This window comes from Salvelinus namaycush, chromosome 11 (assembly GCF_016432855.1).
Source record: "Salvelinus namaycush isolate Seneca chromosome 11, SaNama_1.0, whole genome shotgun sequence".
NCBI lineage: Eukaryota > Metazoa > Chordata > Actinopteri > Salmoniformes > Salmonidae > Salvelinus > Salvelinus namaycush.
In genome coordinates, this window is record NC_052317.1 from 27,193,310 (window position 1) to 27,214,363 (window position 21,054).

The following is a 21,054-nucleotide window of genomic DNA, read 5'->3' on the forward strand; positions in this document are numbered from 1 at the left end:
TCTGACTCATTGAAGAACTCTTTGTCCAGTTTGAGGTGAGCAATCACAGTTCTGATGTCCAAAAGCTGTTTTCAGGCATATGAAATGGTAGCAGCAACATTATGTACAAATCAAGTTATGAACAACGCAAAAAACGAAATTGGTTAAGAGCCGATAAGACGGCAGCCCTCCCCTCTGGCGTCATCGTTTATGTCTGTAATAAAGCCCTTTATTAGGGTAAAACTCATTCTGATTGGCTGGGCCTGGCTCCCAAGTGGGTGGGCCTATGCCCTCCCAAGCCCACCCATGGCTGTGCCCCTACCAAGTCTTGGGAAATCCGTAGATTAGGGCCTAATTTATTTATTTCAATTGACTGATTTCCTTATTTGACATATAACTAAGTAAAATTGTTGAAATTGTTGCATGTTGCTTTTATATTTTTGTTCAGTATATATTGAAATTGTGAGTTGGATCATGATTTCTTTCCTAGTTTCACTGCCCTCTGCTGGACATGTGAGCAACATTATCAGAAACCCAAAGGGATTGGTTGAGCCTTGAGCTACAGGAGCTACAGTCAGGAACCCACCAACACTGAGTGACGGAACTCAGATCTAAAGATGTATTCTAATTTCACATTGGCAATACAGCACAGTTTTGCTTTACAGATAATTTCAATGAAAAGACACTTGTGATAATAAAGGTGTTTTTCCTTTCTCTGTAATATTTATTTCATTTTTAATGCGACAACACTTCCAAATGCATATCGAATTCAAAATGCTTTTCACTCTGTTGCTTGGATCAGAAAAAGGACATTGTTTTTTATAGAAAAGATTTTACAGAATCTATTCTACTCTAACCTTCAAAACAATGACGATCAATGTTCAATGGACAAGAGAAAACAATTTCACTGTCTATACAACTGTAAACCTGAGAAAATATATATACCATAGAGGAAATGATAAAAAGTTTAAAACATTCAATACTAACAATATGTCATTCTAATAGGTAGTATACTTTCCAATAGCCAACCTTCATGGAAGGTAATAAAGTCGTTTTTATTTCATTACAATATGATAACATGCAGACAAGCATTAACAAACAACAATATTAACAATGCAAACATTTAAGCACAACCCTACACATTGAAATAATGATGTATCATGTGTCATATATGTACTATATTGGTTTTACTGAGCACATGCAAGCCAAAAAACATGCTTTCATTAAATACAATTAACAAAAAAGGCCAAATAAAAATGACCTGCTTAATCTTAAACAAAGGTTTCCAAATAAAACAAAGAAAAAAACTGATAAGACTTGGATTATTTTAATTTAAAGTAAAAACGTTTTTTTTATACACACATGAATAAGTATAATGTAGGACATGACTATAGACATAAGAACATGTAACTTTTTTCCTTCAATGCTATGATTAGTTTGATGAATTCATCTGATTTAAATAATTAACAATATAAAGTGGACATACTAGAGCTTGAAAACAGACCAGACCAATTGTTTGTTTATGTGTGTGTGTGTGTGTGTGTGTGTGTGTGTGTGTGTGTGTGTGTGTGTGTGTGTGTGTGTGTGTGTGTGTGTGTGTGTGTGTGTGTGTGTGTGTGAAATCAAAACGAGCTGTCTCTGGAACTTAACCCTTAGATGCAGACCCTGATTCTATGAGGCATTTTTCTACTTTGCCAATCATCTTGTTACAAAACATTGTTCACAACCATTTCCATTTGTACAACTCTTTCTTTAGAGAAAGCACAGCTTTTCCAAAAATACAATATAGAATATATCAACAGCAAATAAAACAACAGATCAAATGATTTTAAGAAAATGAAAACAGGATAACAATGCCTTCCCAGACTAATGCCACTGAAAAAGTGTTAAGTACTCCAGGTCCGCATTAAAGGGTTTAAGCAAACATCTGCATATTTTATCTATTTACACCAAATGTCACGAGAACACAAAACAAACAACAAACATATGACATTGGTCTATCTATCGATCAAGTTAAACGGGAAAATCCCTCGGTTTGCATGAATACACTGACATTCAGAGGAAAAGTGGGGTACAGTACACAACATGGAACCCTTTTACATTAGCAGAAAATGAAATTAAAAAGAGATCAGAGTTACATCACAGCATATACTTTGAGGTGCATTGTGGATAACTGATGTGTGAATCAAAATGGATTCACACATGAAGGAAGAGAGCAGTAAAACTTTATGAGCAGGGAAACAAACACACTTCGGATAAAAGTTCAGCTAGTTTGTCTGACAAAATCCCCAAAATATTTACAAGATCAGGGCCGTTAGGTATTGGTGTTATGTTATACTGTCTTGCATTTTAGATTAAATTCACATATCTAGCAAAATATCTTTCACTATACCCTCCAGTCTTCAAGGGCTCTACGCTTTCACACTAAACTGTGTGAATAGTACTTTTACTTTGTAAAAGTAAGATAACATGTATTGTCCATTCATCACACAGCTCTGGTAGTTCTACAGGTGTAGTTCTATAGGTGTAGGTTTTGTGAGCACACGAGGGGTGTAGGGGTGGGAAAGGCCGGCTTTAGGCCCCACCTGGTGGCTAAACAACTCATTACAAGGTGTGGAATCTCTCCACAGAGACTTAATTGACTGCAGCTGCACATCTTGTACAGCTGGCTGCAATTAGGGCGGCAGAACATGGGGAGGGAGCGGCATTCAGAGAGGGAGAGAGAGAGCCGTGAGGAGGACACACCAAAGTTTTATCGCAAATATTGGACCAGTTTGCACCCAATGCCGAAGGTTTGAAGTTCTCTCTGCCCTGGGGTAAAAGATTATCTTCCCCAGTGACTTACGTTTATGTTCAGTTGCTGACATAAGGGCCAGTTGTTGATTTTGATTATTGGCCTCATTTCTTTGTGAGAACATTATTTTGGGACATGAAGATTCCCCAAGCTACCTGTGAACCCTTTATTTATTTAATAAATCCTCTTTGAGTGCTGAATTGCCTTGTCTGTCTCTTGGGTTTGCACTACCACACATGTGACACACTCCTCCACCTACGGAGTTGTTACACTGGTGGAGAATGTGGGTGTCCCTGTGTGGTAGTGCAACCTGAGACAACCAGTTAGACAAGTTATGGTGCCCTGTAGGCTGTGAGGACAGGGTTTTTTAAGTTGGTTTTTACACGAGAAAATGCTGCTGGTGGATGTCAAGTCCCTCAACCTTGAAGTGCTTGGCGACGGAGAGGACTAAACACCACACATAAGGGAGCACTGAACAGCTCTGAAGGTAGTCTTGAGTTTCTCACCGGCCATAAAGAACTCTCGGCTCCCGGGTGGCGCAGCGGTCTAAGGCACTGCATCTCAATGCAAGAGGCGTCACTAGAGTCCCTGGTTTGAATCCATGCTGTATCACATATGCCCGTGATTGGGAATCCCAAAGGGCGGTACACAATTGGCCCAGCATCGTCTGGGTTTGGCCGGGGTAGGCCGTCATTGTAAATAAGAATTTGTTCTTAACTGACTTGCCTAGTTAAATAAAGGGGCTCCTTGTGGATCCAGAAATCACTGCAGCTATCAGTGACATAAAATGTTGCTAGAAGACTGAACAGTGCTCAGCCAGACGTAAGAACCGCCACCTGTGGCTGTAACAAAGAAGTGCCAGCTGATACTTCAAGGGGGAAGGCATCGGAAGATGTGAGCAGATGCCTGTTAGCAGACACCCAGGGGCAGCAGGGGCACGAGGGCCTCCCTACTAGATGCTGACCAGGCCAAGGAAGCCTTCAAGAGGCAGTTTGAAGAAGAGAAGACCAGCAAAGAGGCCCTGAAGGAGCGTCTGGGGTGCCTGTGTGCCGTCCTACAAGAAGAGCGTCATGGCCTCAAACGGCTCCATGAGAAGTCAAGGCAGCTGGCCACCTTGCAAGAGGAGACTTTCAGCAACAGGGAGAGGGTAACCTGGCTGACAAGTCAACTGAAAGAGAATCAAGTATGGTCCTCAGCCTGCAGGAGAAGTGCAGGGACCAAGGGGAAGAGGTGAGAAGGTAAAGACTAAGTTCCAGGATGTTGTAGTGACTTGGGAAGAAGAGGTCACTGTTCTGAATCGAGAACATTTATCTTAAAGAGGCAGTTCACGCTGCCAATGAGCATGCCGAAAAGCTCATGAAAAGTAATGCTCGGCTCAGAGGAAAAGCTCAGGTGAGAAGAATTAGAGGCAGGAATGCTGCAGCTGAAGAGGGTCCTGGAGGTCTCTGAGGTAGCTCACGAGTGTGCAGAAAAAGAGCATAGGGAGCAGGTAACCAGCGTCCAGAATTTAGAGATCTGCCGGTAGAGGGCAGAGCTACAAGGGGAAGCCCAGGCTGGGATGTTGGCCCTGTTGGAAGAAAAGCTGCACCCCAGTTCAAAAGGAACAGGGGTTTCCACACAGGTGCTGGACAAGCAGTAAGAGCAAGCAGACCAAGCATGAACTGCCTAGGTAATTGAGAAGCAATAAAGAGGAACAATGTACAGGCCTGTCTGGAAGAGGAGCAGGCAGCAAGAAGGCTTGAGCAGGAGGCAGTGAAGAGCCTCATAAGTGAATTGAAAAGTAATGAAGAGATGGCAAAGAAGTCAGCGATGGAAGCCAAGCAGAGAGTGGTGGCATTGATGGAGGAGAAGATGTCCCTGGCAGGTAAAGCCTCTGAATTGCAATCATAAGTGGAAAACGCAATGAAGTTCAGAAAATGCAGGATGTCGTTCACAGGCTGGAGATATCTAATATGGCCTCGAGGGCCAAGTGGGAGCAGGTCTCCTTGTTGCTCAAAGAAGAGCAGGAGAGCCTAAGTAGCCTTGAGGTGCCACTGCGTGAAAAGCATCAACACAGCCATCTGCTGAGGCAAGTCCTAGAACTCGGGGGGGGGGGGGGGGGGAGATGTAGCTCTGGTGGGAACAAATCCCACTCTCCATTTCAGGGGACATGTTTGCTCCTTCGTGTGAGTTGTTTACCCACACCACTGAACAGCCCCTTGACTGAAGAGAAAACAGCCTGTATTTCCAGAACCCATGGCCAGAGAAGATTAAAGGAACCCTGAAAAAGAAAACCTGGACCAGAGCATGGTTACACAGAGGGTTCCCAGGACAACCACACCAACAAGAATGTCAGTCCAAATACATTCCACTGATGACTCTCCCACTTTGTTTTCCCCAGAAGAGGTTTCAAGGTCCCCTGATGGTGAAGTGGTGACAGGGAGATGGCGGTCCAAAGGATTCAGCAGAGACCAGGGAAAGTTCCAGTGCTCCAAAATCAAAAACTGGTGGGGAGACCCCATCGGGGACTGGGGTGAGCCCGTAGAAGGGCACTACCACCCAAGAGGGAAGCAGCCCAATACTCTGGTGAGTGAAGTTTTGTCATGAGTTAAGAAGTCTGAAGGAAGGTTGGATTGTCATTCAGAAGTGAAGAGGTTTAAAAAGTGTCTAACCATGGTTGACGTGAGTCTTCTTTCCAAAACCCAGAAGACAGAACTGCCAGCAGGTGGAGCACTTGCACAGAAGGCAGTGAGACAAAGACCCAACAGAGCGGTTGAGGCAGAGGTCAAACCTCTGACACGACGCAGAAGAAAAAGGCACAGCCAGAGAAGAAGAATCCCGTTTAAAGACAGGAAGAGGCCAAGGAGGCAGTGGAGCTCTGCCAGTGATCCACCCAGTCAAATGTGAATGGAAGAGCTACAAGACATGGGTAAGCCTGACAAACCAACTATGTTACTGTGCCTCCCCAGGAGTGGTGGAGAGTTGGAGAGTGGGCCTGGGAGTCAGAGGGCCTACCATGGTCAGGCAAGTTCATTAAGATGGATGATGGTTATATGGTAACCCTAGACTTTGCCAAGCTCTTGGTTACCAGGGTGCCTCAGGGAGAGTCTTCCAACTCCACAGAAACTGGTCAACTACCATCAGGTACACCACCAGGGGACAGCGAGCCCCAGGCCCATGAGGTAAAGGTCCAAGACGGCACTGTGGTGGTGAGTATGACCAATGAAAAGGGATGTTCAGAAATGGAGAAACCTCAAACTCCTGTCATGGACCTTCAAATGTCCTTTGACCAGAGCTGAGGCAGGTGGCATGCTGCCGGGGTGCTCTATTTTGAGAATGTTGAAGAAGCATGGTTTTGCAAGAAGGACTGGAGGTGACCAAAAGAAAGGCCCTGTGAAAGAAAAGGGGTTTGAGGTAAAACTGAGGTAAAACAAACATTTCTGAACATTTCTGTGATGATAACCCAAGACTTTGCAGAAATCCTGAGGCCCAAGTGGAAAAAGGTGAGCCGCTTAAGGGGGACACGTGTTGTCATTCAAAGGAGAACGGTAAAGCTGGTGAGGAGGCACAGACGCATGGAGGTGAGAGCCTTCCCCCTCTCAATAACCAGTTATCGTGTGTGCCCCAGAAGGTGGCCGAGAACCAGACCCATGAAGAGGGTGAACCATGGAGATGGCAAACATCAACCTTTGTTGTATGACCCCTGGAGGTCCAGGGGTGTATCTCCATGGCCTTGGATTAGATGACTGGTCAAGAGTTGACTCTATCGGGACATTGGCCTGTACAAACCACGGGTTGAGGCAGGGGTGGGCGGTGTGTGAGCATCCGAGGGGTGTAAGGGTGGGAAAGGCCGGCTTTTGGCCCCACTTGGTGGATAAACAACTCACTACAAGGTGTGGCATCTCTCCACAGAGACTTAATTGACTGCAGCTGCACATCTTGAACAGCTGGCTGCAATTAGGGTGGCAGAACATGGGGAGGCAGTGGAGTTCAGCGAGGGAGAGAGAGAGAGCAGTGAGGAGGACACGCCTAACCATTGGACCAGTCAGCACCCAATGACGACGGTTTGAAGCTCTCTCTGCCCTGGGAGAAAATAAATCACTGCGGAATAATACGATTACATTCAGTTATTGCCATAAAGGGCCAGCTGTTGATTTTGATTATTGGCCTTATTTCTTTTTTACCAGTTAATAAATCCTCTTTGAGTGCTGAATTGCCTTGTCTGTCTCTTAGTTTTGCACTACCACACGACACACTCCTCCACCTACGGAGTTTTAACTGTTTAAATGTGTTCATACAGGTAAGCTCTGGTAGTTCTACAGATGTACAGCAGGCTTGGTCCAAGTGGCTCCGTCAAGTCATCATGCTGCTCAAAACAAAAAGGGATAGGAAACAGTTCAGTTTCAGCAATGTCAACATTTCTGGGCTAAATCTGATCTGACTTTCTTGTCATGGGCAAATGTTGAAACGAGCCTACACCTGGTGGTCTCTAGGAAGACATTACTGTTTTGTTGAGAGCTGAATCCTGACGTGGGATATAACAATATTTTTGGGGTAAAACATCCCCTTTGATTATATGAGGTATTTGCACAAATGTTCAAATATGCAGTAGGATTCTGTCTTAGTGGAGAAAATGTGTGAGGTTTGAGAGGAAGAGTTAGAGACTTACCTCAACTATCTGTGGTGGGTACACATGAAGATCTGCGTGAGCGGTTACACATGTTCTTCTGTAAAACCGAGGCAAAACACAAAGATACTGTAAGTCAATAACAATTTTTAAAAAACTTCTAAACGAGAGCAAACCAATCAGTAGAACTACACCACTTCATAATATGGTAGCAACATAAGAGCGTGATACCATCCTATCTTCTCTATAAGAAGTGAGTGGGTGCCCTGTACCTTTTCATGAAGACGGTGATGGAGGACTGCGTCAGAGAGCCAAGGATGTCTCAACGCTTCAGAGGCACCTATCCTCCAACTGCAGAAAAACACACACAAACACACAGTGAGATATATGAACAGATGTAAAATGTCATAGAAGAAAAATAGATTTTTGATTTTTATTGCAAAATATACAGTATATGTGGTGCAATATACTGTGCCTCAAGAAAGTATTCAGACCCCTTGACTTTTTCCACAATTTGTTACATTACAGCCTTGTTCTAAAATATATTAAATCATTGTTTTCCTCATCAATCTACAAACAATACCCCATAATGACAAAGTGAAAACAGGTTTTGTCAAAATTTTGGCAAATGTTTTAAAATGAAAAAACAGAACACCTTATTTACATAAATATCCAGACCCTTTGCTATGAGACTCGAAATTGAGCTCAGGTGCATCCTGTATCCATGATCATCCTTGATGTTTCTACAACTTGATTAGAGTCCACCTATGGTAAATTAAATTGATTGAACATGATTTGGAAAGGCACATACATGTTTATATAAAGACGCAGCTGACAGTGCAAGTCAGAGCAAAAACCAAGCCATTAGGTCAAAAGAATTGTCCATAGAATTGTCCATAGAGCTCTTTGTTGAGGCAAAGATCTGGGGAAGGGTACCGAAAGATTTCTGCAGCATTGAAGGTCCCCAAGAACACAGTGACCTCCATCATTCTTAAATGGAAGAAGTTTGGAACCACCAAGGCTCTTCCAAGAGCTGGCCGCCCCGCCAAACTGAGCAATCGGAGGAGAAGGGCCTTGGTCAGGGAGGTGAGCAAGAACCCGATGGCCACTCTGACAGAGCTCCAGAGTTCCTCTGTGGCGATGGGAGAACCTTCCAGAAAGACAACCATCTCTGCAATCAGCCCTTTATGGTAGAGTGGCCAGACGGAAGCCACTCCTCAGTAAAAGGCACATGACAGCCCGCTTATAAAAACCTTCTCCAGAGTGCTCAGGACTTCAGACTGGGGCGAAGGTTCACCTTCCAACAGGACAATGACCCGAAGCACACAGCTAAGGCAACGCAGGAATGGCATCGGGACAAATCTCTGATTGTCATTGAGTGGCCCAGCCAGAGCCCGGACTTGAACCCGACCGAACATCTCTGGAGAGACCTGGACATTGCTGTGCAGTGACGCTCCCAATCCAACCTAACAGAGCTTGAGAGGATCTGCAGAGAAGAATGGAAGAAACTCCCCAAACACAGATGTGCCAAGCTTGTAGCTTCATACCCAAGAAGACTTGAGGCTGTAATCGCTGCCAAAGGTGCTTCAACAAAGTACTGAGTAATGGTTCTGAATACTTACGTTTTTTTATATATCTTTTTTTAGGGGATAGATCAGCTTTAATATTGCATATTGATTGTAGCTTGCATCTATGTAATTGTCTGCATCACTTCCAATCCCCCATATATTGTTTTGCATATATATATACACACACACACAGTACAAGTCAAAAGTTTGGACACACCTACTCAAATATGTGTGTGTGTGTGTGTGTGTGTGTGTGTGTGTGTGTGTGTGTGTGTGTGTGTGTGTGTGTGTGTGTGTGTGTGTGTGTGTGTGTGTGTGTGTGTGTGTGTGTGACTTTCTAACCCTACCACCCCTCCTCTAATTGGAGTAAACTAGTAAACAACCATGCTTAGGCTTCTACTTCCAGCTTATACATACTATATACATTTTATGGACACAGTCTATTTTACAATAGTTCTATTTAGTTTGTTTTTACTCCTGTCTTTCCTCTACCATCTACCATTCTATTTGCCATATCTTTCAAACTGTGCTCTTTCAAAAAAGTTCTTAACCCATATACGTTTTACGGACACAGTATGTTTTACATTAGTTATCTTGTTATTATTTGTTGTTATTAGTCCCAACCTTTAGCTCCATTCAATGTGATATCTGTTTTTTTTTCTTTTTAATACATTAGCAAAAAAAAACATTTTCAACAGATTTTGTTTTGTCATGTCATGATGGTGTGTAGATTGATGAGGGAATTTAAAAAAAATCTGTTTTAGAATAAGGCTGTAACGTAACAAAATGTGGAAAAAGTCAAGGGGCTTGAAGACTTTCCGAATGCACAGTATTTTGAAATCAAGCAGATGTATGATACCTTTTATTGATGATGAGGAGTTTGGAGATGAAGTCTTTGGCCTCCTCTGAGATGTCTGTAAATTCTGCCTCCTCAAAGTTCCACTGGCAGGCCAGAATGTTATTCAAAGTCTCATTGTCATCGTCACCTAGGAAGGGACACAGACCGCTTAGCCTGTGGAAGAAGAGGAAGAGTCTTTATTGTGTGTGTGTGTGTGTGTGTGTGTGTGTGTGTGTGTGTGTGTGTGTGTGTGTGTGTGTGTGTGTGTGTGTGTGTGTGTGTGTGTGTGTGTGTGTGTGTGTGTGTGTGTGTGTGTGTGTGTGTGTGTGTGTGTGTGCGTACACGCGTACACGTTTGAGCTCCCAAGTGGCGCAGTGGTCTAAAGTCACTGCATCTCAGTGCTAGAAGAGGTCACTACAGACCCTGGTTCTATTCCAGGCTGTATCACAACCGGCCATGATTGGGAGTCCCATAGGGCAGCGCACAATTGGCCCAGCATCTTCCGGGTTAGAGTTTGGCCAGGGTAGGCCGTCATTGTAAATAAGAATTTGTTCATAACTGTCTTGCCTAGTTAAATAAAGGTTAAATAAATGAGTGTGCATGTGTACTCACAGCATATATGTAATGACTCCCAGGCTCCACATGTCGGTGTTGAATGACACAAAGTCGTAGTTGACAACTTCTGGGGCCAGGAACTCTGGGGTGCCGAAATTTATTCGTAACTTCTCTCTGGGCTTGTATCTAGGGGGAATACGTGTTTATTTTTATTGGGAATCTATCAATACAAATACAATAGTTTAATGTTGCATGCATTGATACATCATATATGATATACAGTTATGCTAATTCAAGTGGACGATTCATGTGAATATGAAACCTACTTTCTGGCAAGTCCAAAGTCGATGATCTTAATTTTATTCGTGACTCTGCTCACACATAGAATATTCTCTGGCTGAAAAAGGTGAAACAATAGCAAGACAGTAGTATATAGAAACCATTGTTACCTATTGTGTACAATCTGATATGCTATCAATAACATCAGTGGCTATAGAAAACAATGACCTCTGGCACATTAACACTGATCTGAACACATAAGTATATATTTGTTTGCTCACTGCCCCTGTCAAACACAGTGTGGTAGTCTACCTTGAGGTCCAGATGGAGGATGTACATCTTGTGCATGTGCTGCAGGCCCTCACAGATCTGCCTGATGAACAGCACCGTGTCCAGCTCCATCAGAGTGTAGTTCTCATCGATGATCCTGTCAAAGAGCTCCCCTCCATCCACACTACAATCACACACACAAAAACACATTAGGATGCTGCAGAAACGTATTAAGCAAATTGCCCAAAAACAGGACTTGAGCTTGGGGTCGCTAGGAAGTAAAGCCTGTATGTACCATGGTCTGAATCAGTAGACTCAAAATGCTGCTGTACTTTCCTGAACACATTCACTATCATTTCATTTCATTCAAGTTTCCTCAAAATCCATTGACTTAAAGATACTACAAGACAGTGCACTGACCTATTGTGTATTTCTATCTACAGTGGCATCATGGCATAAAAATGATGTCAAATGAATTTAAGCTTAAAGATGTGGGTTGAGAAAACATTGTGGGAAGGAACAGACAGCGAGGCAGAGAACCATAGACATACACTACATGACAAAAAGTATCTGGACACCTGCTTGTCGAACATCTCATTCCAAAATCATGGGCATTAATATGGAGTTGGTTCCTCCATTGCTGCTATAACAGCCTCCACTCTCGTGGGAAGGCTTCCCACCAGTGGAGGCTCTTCAGAGGAGGAAGGGGAGGACCATCCTCCTCAGTGAATTTCATAAAAAAATGTAATTGTAAAACATTTAAAAAGTTATCCTTTTTAGATAAAACTATACTAAATATAATCACGTCACCAAATAACTGATTAAAACACTACTTTGCCAAGGGTAGCACCATGGTGTAGTCAGAGGACAGCTAGCTTCCGTCCTCTTCTGGGTACGTTGACTTCAATACAAAACCTAGGAGGCTGATGGTTCTCACCCCCTTCCATAGACTTACACACTAATTATGACAACTCCGGAGGACATCCTTCAGCCTATCAGAGCTCTTGCATCTAGTACTGAAAGCATAAGCTACAGCTAGCTAGCACTGCAGTGTATAAAATGTGGTGAGTAGTTGACTCAAAGAGAGAGAAAGGCAATAGTTGAACAAAACTATTTCTTCCAAAATGAAGGACAAGCACTTTAAGCTTCACTTACTTAGCTAGCAAATGCAGCTAGCTAGCCCCAGACCATTATTCCTCCTCCACCATTTACTTTTGTATATATAGTGTACACTATAATGCTGATATGTTTTATTTAGTTCTGTGGAGGCAACGTACTATTCCAGCACCAGAATGATGTCGTTCCTGGACTCGTAGGCGGCGTAGAGCTGGATCAGGTTGGCATGGTCCAGCTGGTTCATGACCGTGATCTCATTCTTCACCACCTCCTACATGCCAAACACACACCAACCACATAATGAGAGGTGTCAGATGCTCGCTTGCAGCTAGCAAGCAGTGTACGGCTCCTCTTTTCTGGGTCAAATGTAACATTTATCAGAAAATGAGGAAGAAACATATTCCCCATCCATCCACTTCTTTAGAGTGAAAAGGTTTTTAGAGTGTTATGTTCAGATGTCTAATTCCACATTTTGGATTTTTTTTAAATACAGGAGGTTCGCACTCAAAAAGTATTTCAAAATAACTTCATTTTTCAAGGAAGCTGCAAGGTGTGTAGAGGTTTTTATATGCATGCAAAATGCACATAGCCTTCGAAGATACATTTTTAAACCTTAACAAGTGTAGTTTATTCAGTTTATATTCCAAGTACATTTACTCATTAAGAATTAGTACCTTCTCTTTCTGACTCCGGGCTTTGATGATCTTGGCAGCCAGGGTGAGACCCGAGGAGTTTTCCATGCATTTGTGCACCTGGCCAAAACGACCCCTAAGAGAGAGACGAAAAAATAAGTAAGGTGTCTTCAGTTTCTGACTCGTTTTCTTTTTTATAACGTAACCTTACTCCCTCTCCCTCTGACTAAGAGTTGGCAAAACGGTCACCTGTAAGTCACAGATCCTATAATGTTACTCATCCAGATAATATGTCCCCTGAATGGAGGGGGATTGCAGTCAGAAGATGAACTACTTGAACTATCAAAACTATTTCATCAGTATGTCCTCGGATACAAAATCAGTTCTCTTCCGATACAAGAAAGTAATATTATTTTGTGAAGGAATTGTATTGTTAATTTCTCCTTTATTTCATTAAATGAGAGTAAGGGTCCTCTCTTTGAAAATGTGGATTAACACTTAGCGATTAGCTCACAGCTGGCAGTGGGGGTATGGTTTCACATACCCCAAAGGCCTTCAGTAAAAATAACTGCCCTGACTCTGGAGTTATGAACCAGGGGAGAGGAGAAGAGAGGAGAGGAGAGGAGGGGAGGGTTACACAACTCAACATTGTTGAGGACCTCTGTTCCTCTCTGTCTATGATTTAGGTCAGATATAATTTGTTCTGTGGGTTTGGTTCCAAAAGACAATGGAGAATCGACTAATAATTTACAAATTTATAATAACTCAGTACAATGTAGAAAAGAGCTCGACGGAGAGGAGTCGTTGATGGCCTGTGCTCTCTGGGGAGCGATCGGCCTAAGCAGGCACTATTTTATGTTACTCTTTGGAACCTCACAATACTGTTATTGCGGATGGATACTATTGTTCTTGAATTTGAAGTTAAACAGTTGAAAAGTCCTTTCAAATTTTACCTTGTGGTTCAAATCATTCTGTATCGCTAGGAACAGGATAGGTACACTTACCCTCCGAGAACCTCTGCTCTGTTGATGGTGTAGAAGTTGCTGATCTGGTTCGGTTTGGCTGACACTATTCGATGGTTGAATGGAGCCGGAGGAGGAGAGCTTTTATCTTAAAGGAGATATGATACAAAATTATTTCATTTTTAACCATTTAACCATGGAAGTCACATAGAGATTGACATCTATTTTTCAAGTGAGCCCTGGCAAACAGTAGCATGGTGGGGAAATAGAAGCTGTATTGTTAATCAGTTAGCACGTGGCTCTATTAATGGTACCTCATAATCAAGTTATCATTCTGTGCTAACTAACACACTGTGGTAAACATGAGAATGGAGATACAATGTTGGTTATGCAGACTACAGTACTCTCGTACTTTGTTACTCCTAGAAAGCATGCTTTTTTATACCCTAATTCAATAAGATTATGAATATTTTCTACGAAAAGAGAAAGAATAGCCACCATATCAAAAATCTATTGGACTTCATATCAGGCCCAAATCCTAATATTTGTTTGCGTAACTCCAGTTTTCCACTGAGATTAATGTGTGATTTATGGAATCGTTGAGTTGAGTGTGCGCATTTCAAGTTCCTCCCTCAGTACTTATCACCTTTCCCCCAGACTTAAAGCCACAGTACCCCATAAAAATGCTGGTCCTCACCAATGAAGAACTGTTCCCCAGTAGACTGCCTGACTTCTGTAGACTGATCCGGGTTCTTCTCTTTTCCCATCCTCTCCTTCAGTTCCACACGGATATCCACCCCGTCTGCCTTGAAGATGCCCCATCCCTCGTCCTCATCCTCTGGTCTTTCTCCGTCCTCTTCCTCCTCCTGCCTCTCCCCCTGCTCCTTCTCCCCCTGCCTCACATATTCCTCTCCTGCTCCTCCCTCCACCCGACTCTTCTTGTGGTCCTCCACTCCCAGGTCTTCCTCCGTCACACGACGCTTACTGCTGGTGCTGCCCTCTTCCATCTGGTCCTGTTCTGCAGCCTCCAGAGACTGAGAGGAGGCACTTTTGTTGTGGACTTCACAACTGGAACAGACAAACATAAACTCAGCAAAAAAAGAAATGTCTTCTCACTGTCAACTACATTTATTTTCAGCAAACTTAACATGTGTAAATATTTGTATGAACATAACAAGATTCAACCACTGAGACATAAACTGAACAAGTTCCACAGACATGTGACTAACAGAAATTGAATAATGTGTCCCTGAACAAAGGCGGGGTCAAAAAAAAGTAACAGTCAGTATCTGGTGTGGCCACCAACTGCATTAAGTACTGCAGTGCATCTCCTCCTCATGGACTGCACCAGATTTGCCAGTTCTTGCTGTGAGATGTTACCACACTCTTCCACCAAGGCACCTGCAAGTTCCCAGACAATTCTGGAGGGAATGGCCCTCGCCCTCACCCTCCGATCCAACAGATCCCAGATGTGCTCAATGGGATTGAGATCCGGGCTCGTCGCTGGCCATGGCAGAACACTGACATTCCTGTCTTGCAGGAAATCACACACAGAACGAGCAGTATGGCTGGTTGCATTGTCATGCTGGAGGGTCATGTCAGGATGATCCTGCAGGAAGGGTACCACATGAGGGAGGAGGATGTCGTCCCTGTAACGCACAGCATTTAGATTGCCTGCAATGACAACAAGATCAGTCCGATGATGCTGTGACACACCGCCCCAGACCATGACGGACCCTCCACCTCCAAATTGATCCCGCTCCAGAGTACAGGCCTCAGTGTAGCGCTCATTCCTTCGACGATAAACGCAAATCCGACCATCACCTCTGGTGAGACAAAACCGCGACTCGTCAATGAAGAGCACTTTTTGTCAGTCCTGTCTGGTCCAGCGATGGTGGGTTTGTGCCCATAGGCGACGTTGTTGCCAGTGATGTCTGGTGAGGACCTGCTTTACAACAGGCCTACAAGCCCTCAGTCCAGCCTCTCTCAGCCTATTGCGGACAGTCTGAGCACTGATGGAGGGATTGTGTGTTCCTGGTGTAACTCGGGCAGTTGTTGTTGCCATCCTGTACCTGTCCCGCAGGTGTGATGTTCGGATGTACCGATCCTGTGCAGGTGTTGTTACACGTGGTCTGCCACTGCGAGGACGATCAGCTGTCCATCCTGTCTCCCTGTAGCGCTGTCTTAGGTGTCTCACAGTATTGACATTGCAATTTATTGCCCTGGCCACATCTGCAGTCCTCATGCCTCCTTGCAGCATGCCTAAGGCAAGTTCACACAGATGAGCAGGGACCCTGGGCATCTTTCTTTTGGTGTTTTTCAGAGTCAGTAGAAAGGCCTCTTTAGTGTCCTAAGTTTTCATAACTGTGACCTTAATTGCCTACCGTCTGTAAGCTGTTAGTATCTCCACAGGTGTGTGTTCATTAATTGTGTATGGTTCATTGAACAAGCATGGGAAACAGTATTTAAACCCTTTACAATGAAGATCTGTGAAGTTATTTGGATTTTTACTAATTATCTTTGAAAGACATGGTCCTGAAAAAAGGACGTTTCTTTTTTTGCTGAGTTTATTTTAGAAATTAGTGTGTGTATTTGAAAGACAGGCATCACAGAGTGAATGGTACTGAAGTAGAGAGAGAAATAAAGAGAGAGAGAATGAGAGGGACAGAGAGTGAGAGACAGAGAACGAAACAAAGAAATACATCAAATAAAATAAATAGGAAGGGATTGAGGAGGGTAGAGGGGATACTCTACCTCTCTGGAATAGAGCCAGTCTCTCCTGGAGCTTCAGGGGAGGGTGGGAGAGGAGGGAGATCTTTAACTGACATATCAGCAGCTTCTGATGGGCCTGCACTGTCCTCCAACTTTTTGTTCCCCTCTCTCTCCTCTGCTCCTCTAACCTCCTCAGGCTGCTCTGTGATTTTCAACAGCTCTTCCTCTCGCTCCTCTTCCTTGAACTTGGATTCACTGAGGTGGTCTTCCTTCTCTTGCTTCTTTATGGCCTCCTCTTCCTCCTTCCTCTCCTCCACTTTTAGTCCATCTCCTGCTGCCTCCCTCTCCTCCTCAGACAATGAGGACACGGGGGCCTTGGGGCCCTTGAGGATCAAGTCCAGCAGGTTCGGGCTGAGGGACCCAGTCTGTGATGACACCAACCCCTCTGAGGCCCTTCCAGATCCAGCCTCCAGGTCCAAGACGCCATCAGGGGTAAGCTGCTGCTGGTGACCTGATGATGATCTCTCTGCATTCTCCTTGTTGAGCTTCTGAACCTCCTTTAGCAGCAACGCCTGCTTCCTCAGAGAGATGGTGTCTGCATTGGAACAAACAGAATGGCCAAGGGGATACAGTTATAATTAATTCAACCACCTGCATGACTTTCCCTTTAGTAACTATAATCAGATGATTGCACAATATCTCAGAATGTCAACACACTCCTAGTATCCTCCTAAGATGATGGCAGGTGGTTGTCTGAAGTGTCAGTCTGATCTTTTTTATTCTCTTTGATGTTTTGGTTTCATGATGTACTTGTTAGCGCAATACTGTTGTTTACGTCTGACACGAAGACTGTTGGGACTAGCCAGTTGGTTACCTTTTGTGTGGCTCCAAGATAGTATCATTCAAAGAAGTCTATTTTCTTCTCCCGCTCTCTAAGCTTTCAGAACACATGTTGTTTACATCTCACATGTTACATGTTGTGAGTGCTGCTGTGTGTGAGTTAGTTTGTTTTGACTGGTAAAGGTCACTGTGTGTGTGTTGTATGGCTGTGAGCTATTGTTGATACATTTTAATGTACTGTGATGTGAACACCTGCTGTATCTGGGGGTTTCTTCTTCTGTGTTTTCAGACCTTTTGTGCTCAGACTGGACTTCTCCTTCCCATCCTTTCCCTTGTGATCTTTTGACTAAAGGAAGGGAAGAACGAAAGATAAGATCATCACGTTCTGCATTTGGTCTACATTTCAACATTCTTCAAAACTAGGTAAAATATGTATATTTCCCTGAAACCGCTACCACTATGTAATTACAATATTTACTGCACAGAAACTTCATGATAAACATGTTTTCTGTGAGCAAGTTTACACGTACAAAGTTTCCGCAGAGTTTGCGGATTGTGAGAAAATGCTTTGGTCCGTGGAGCTTTGTTGTCTTGTGACTGTGAGTGGTCTCCGGTCTACTAGGTTTGGGTTCACATTTAGTGGTTATCATCCCTTGAGTCCCTTTAGTGGCTTTAGTAGAGGTAGTTTTCTGTTAAGGAGACAGACAACATGGCAATGCTAGTTGGACAATGGTGAATGTTATGCAACATGAAATGGATTATGACACTGTTAGAGAGGGTAAGGAGGAAGGTGAGTGGTAGTGAGAGAGGTAGGTTACAAATGAACATGAACATTTGACAGTATGAAAAATGAAAACAGTTGTTACAATATGTGAAATTAATAAAATGAATGACTGAATGTGATGTTAAAGATGAAAGAAACATTAATGTAACCGTCAAAACATATAGCCTAGCCTGATCAGTTGTTTTATTCAAGTTAGCATCCTGGTACTGTATTAATACAAACTACAAAGCCAAACTTGTTTCAGTCAAAGCATGATGTTGATTGTCCGCAGCAGATGTATAGATAGGTTGGTACATATGTGCGAGGCTGTGAATTTATAGTTATCACTTGTCACAGTCAGCGATGGAATGCAATACTGACCCTAAGCGGAGAAATTGCCTGCAACCAGCCAAACAAGTATTCTCAAACAGACTTCGAACCTGAGGGGCTACCCAGTACTATAGTAAACACTCCAGTCCTTTAATGAGCAGGTCAACATCTTAATAAAAAATATATTGTGTTGTTGATTGTGAGGTAAGCACTGCTCAGTAGTAAGGCAGAGGAGATATTTTGAGGATGGGGATTTCCACAGTGGTACGATATGTGTGTGGTTTGTGTGGTGTGTGTGTGGGGGGGACCACATTGACAAATGTCTGCGGTAGACAGTTATCTCACACCTTAGAGGTGAATGAGACGGCCAGAGGCTGGAGCCACCGCCTGACGAGAGCTCTGACGACAACGAGAATTCCTGGTGATCTGAGTCATACAGTAGCCAATAGACAATCACAGAGGTATGTATGCCCTTACGTGTGGACTTATATGACCACTTAGTTGCTGTTCGAGTTCTAACCTCAAATCACGCTGAAAATGTCAAGTCTGTATCGTAGTTTGAGGTTTTGTGCTAGAACTGTGTTGAAATGGAAAGACCCTTAACTCACCAAATAAGGGTCTGAATACATTACAATTATTTACAGGACCGCTTTCCTAATTTCCTAGTACACATACTCTACACTACTATACACCATGACATGTGGAAACTCTTACACTACAATGTATCTCATTCACTATCTATATGAGTTGGTCACTGCTTGCAGGTAATAGACCCTGGGCATGAAAACAGATACCAATCTGGCATCCACCCTCATGCCAGTAATGGAAAGGGATGATAACTGGCTTTGAGGTACCTATAAGTCCCGCTTAAGGCTCTAATACCAAACGGTACTAGCCATTGACCTTCAGTGTCTCTGTGTCTATCATTTTCCTCTGCAGTGCCAATGTCATAAAACTAAACCAAATCAAAAACCAAACATGGAAACATGGAGCACCTTATCTCCGAGCCTGAATACAATGTGTACATTTTTGAAGGACATGTAATTTGCAGGAGCGTGAGGAAACAGCGAACCCAGCAATTCATCTAACCTACGTTGCCCATCAAAACATCCATAACATCAATCCATTCTAAATTAACACCTGAACACAAGTGTTTTATTATTAAATTCACTTGAACATAATCCAGAGTTTTGTTGAGTAAAGAGTTCATAAAGTGCCTTAATAAAGAACCCTTAATACAGTCTACATAGACCTGCACAAACACACCTCTTTGGTTAGTGCAGTTTGAGCTTCCAGTCTCACCTTGTCGGTCTTCTTAGTAACTGAGCTCTCGCTCTTTTCTGCAGACGATTGCCTCTTAACGTCCACCTTGCTCTTACTGTCTTTGGACTTGGAGGCCTTGCGTGCTGCAGGACGCATAAACATCATCTCCATAACCCGGGAGCTCTTCACCGTCTCCCCGATGAATCTGATGACCTGCTGGATGCTGAGGACCAGATTCTCCATCCCGTCCAGCTTCTCAGCCTGCTTCTCCGAGCGCTGGTCCAACGCCAGCATGATGGAGCTCATCTCATGACACATCTCTCTCACCTCGCCCACCACACCTGTACCCTGGGTTTGAGCCAGGGGAAGAGTTAGGGCTCTTGCAGGTATATGGATCTCCTCGTTGTCCACCTTCAGAGTTTCCACGTCCCTCTCGATACCATCGATGTCCTGGGTTATTCCGTCCAGCCGATTGAGGACCTTCTCCTGGATGTTGATGAGCCTGTCCATCTTACTGCTCAGAGACTCAATGCGATTCTGAATGAGGTCCAAGCCGGCACCAGTGCAGTCGGTTAGGTTATCCATCGTGCTTGGCTTTCCAGGGGTTGAGTTAGAGTTCACTATCTTTGAACTCATGACCGAATCACGACAGGACACCCAATCGAGACAGAAAAAGGGTCACAGAAAAGTTTATGACCAACGTCCGAGTGACAGACGGGACAACTCTTTTGAAAAACGCAGCCAGCCTTATCCCTATGTACTCCTCTTCAACTGTACAGACAAGCTGATTTAAAGACGGATATGTAAATAAAATGCAAATTTATCAACAACAAAAATGAAAAAAGAAAATCAAACTAACTAAACTCTAATCCATAAAGAGTGAAACCAGAAAAATACAGCCAGTAACTGTCAGTGTAACCTGTGGAAACACCTTTAGAGTTGTGACTTAACAGTCATCCGGTCGTGAGATTGTCCCTGTCTCTCACCTACTGCTTGACACCTCTGCTCTTCTCCTTACTGGAGGTGGTATTAAGAATGGAATAAGCCTGTCTACCTAAATGTAAACGGCACAGCCGACGTCAGCAGGGGACCGGCCAGGGGGGCGGGGGGCTGTGAGAGGCCGTGAGGGGCAGCAGTTTGGCTCTGGAGGGGCTGTCAGACATCTGACCGCCTTTAAATGTTAAGCCCACCACCGTAGCCAGTCTCTGGCCCACCTGCCAAGTGTCAAAATGGCCAGTGTACACAGTTCCTCTCTCTGAGGCAGAGTGGAAAGTTGTCTGGGACGACGCTAGACACTTTGTTTAGTTTTTTACTTTATTTGCATGTAAATGGTTATAGACTTTTCAGTCTCACTTGGTGGTTTCACCATGATTAGCCTGAACAGGTGCTTACAGATGGAGAGGGGGGTCACTGACGTGTTTTATTTATAAGCGGTCAGGGACATTTTTAAGTCAACTTAAAATATCCAACAATCATGTCAAAAGTGCCACTCACACAGAACAGCTGTGTTTGCAAAAAGGGAACTTTTTAAATTAGATCCTTATTAA

At 43.6% G+C, this 21,054-nt stretch overlaps 1 protein-coding gene across 1 annotated transcript; it reads right to left on the reverse strand.

Moving 5' to 3' along the window:
* Window positions 1–6,264: 6,264 nt before the first annotated feature.
* On the reverse strand, window positions 6,265–20,092 carry mylk4a (myosin light chain kinase family, member 4a). The gene is made up of 14 exons (XM_039003189.1): window positions 19,547–20,092; window positions 17,404–17,497; window positions 16,426–16,906; window positions 14,297–14,667; window positions 13,642–13,747; window positions 12,680–12,773; window positions 12,167–12,276; window positions 10,932–11,073; window positions 10,667–10,737; window positions 10,398–10,526; window positions 9,807–9,959; window positions 7,652–7,730; window positions 7,422–7,430; window positions 6,265–6,306 (listed from the first exon to the last, which is right to left on the reverse strand). The coding sequence occupies exons 1-14, from the start codon at window positions 20,090–20,092 to the stop codon at window positions 6,265–6,267; spliced, it is 2,427 nt and encodes an 808-aa protein (XP_038859117.1).
* Between the last annotated feature and the right edge of the window lie 962 nt (window positions 20,093–21,054).

What these genes read in the sequence shown, in the direction of transcription:
- mylk4a (XM_039003189.1), bottom strand. Translation starts at nt 20,092, where the DNA reads ATGGATAACCTAACCGACTGCACTGGTGCCGGCTTGGACCTCATTCAG. An exon ending in CCCGGAGTCAGAAAGAGAAG is followed by an intron (nt 12,277 to 12,679) that starts GTACTAATTCTT and finishes TTTGGCATGTAG; the next exon opens with GAGGTGGTGAAGAATGAGAT. An exon ending in GACTTTGGACTTGCCAGAAA is followed by an intron (nt 10,527 to 10,666) that starts GTAGGTTTCATA and finishes TATTCCCCCTAG; the next exon opens with ATACAAGCCCAGAGAGAAGT.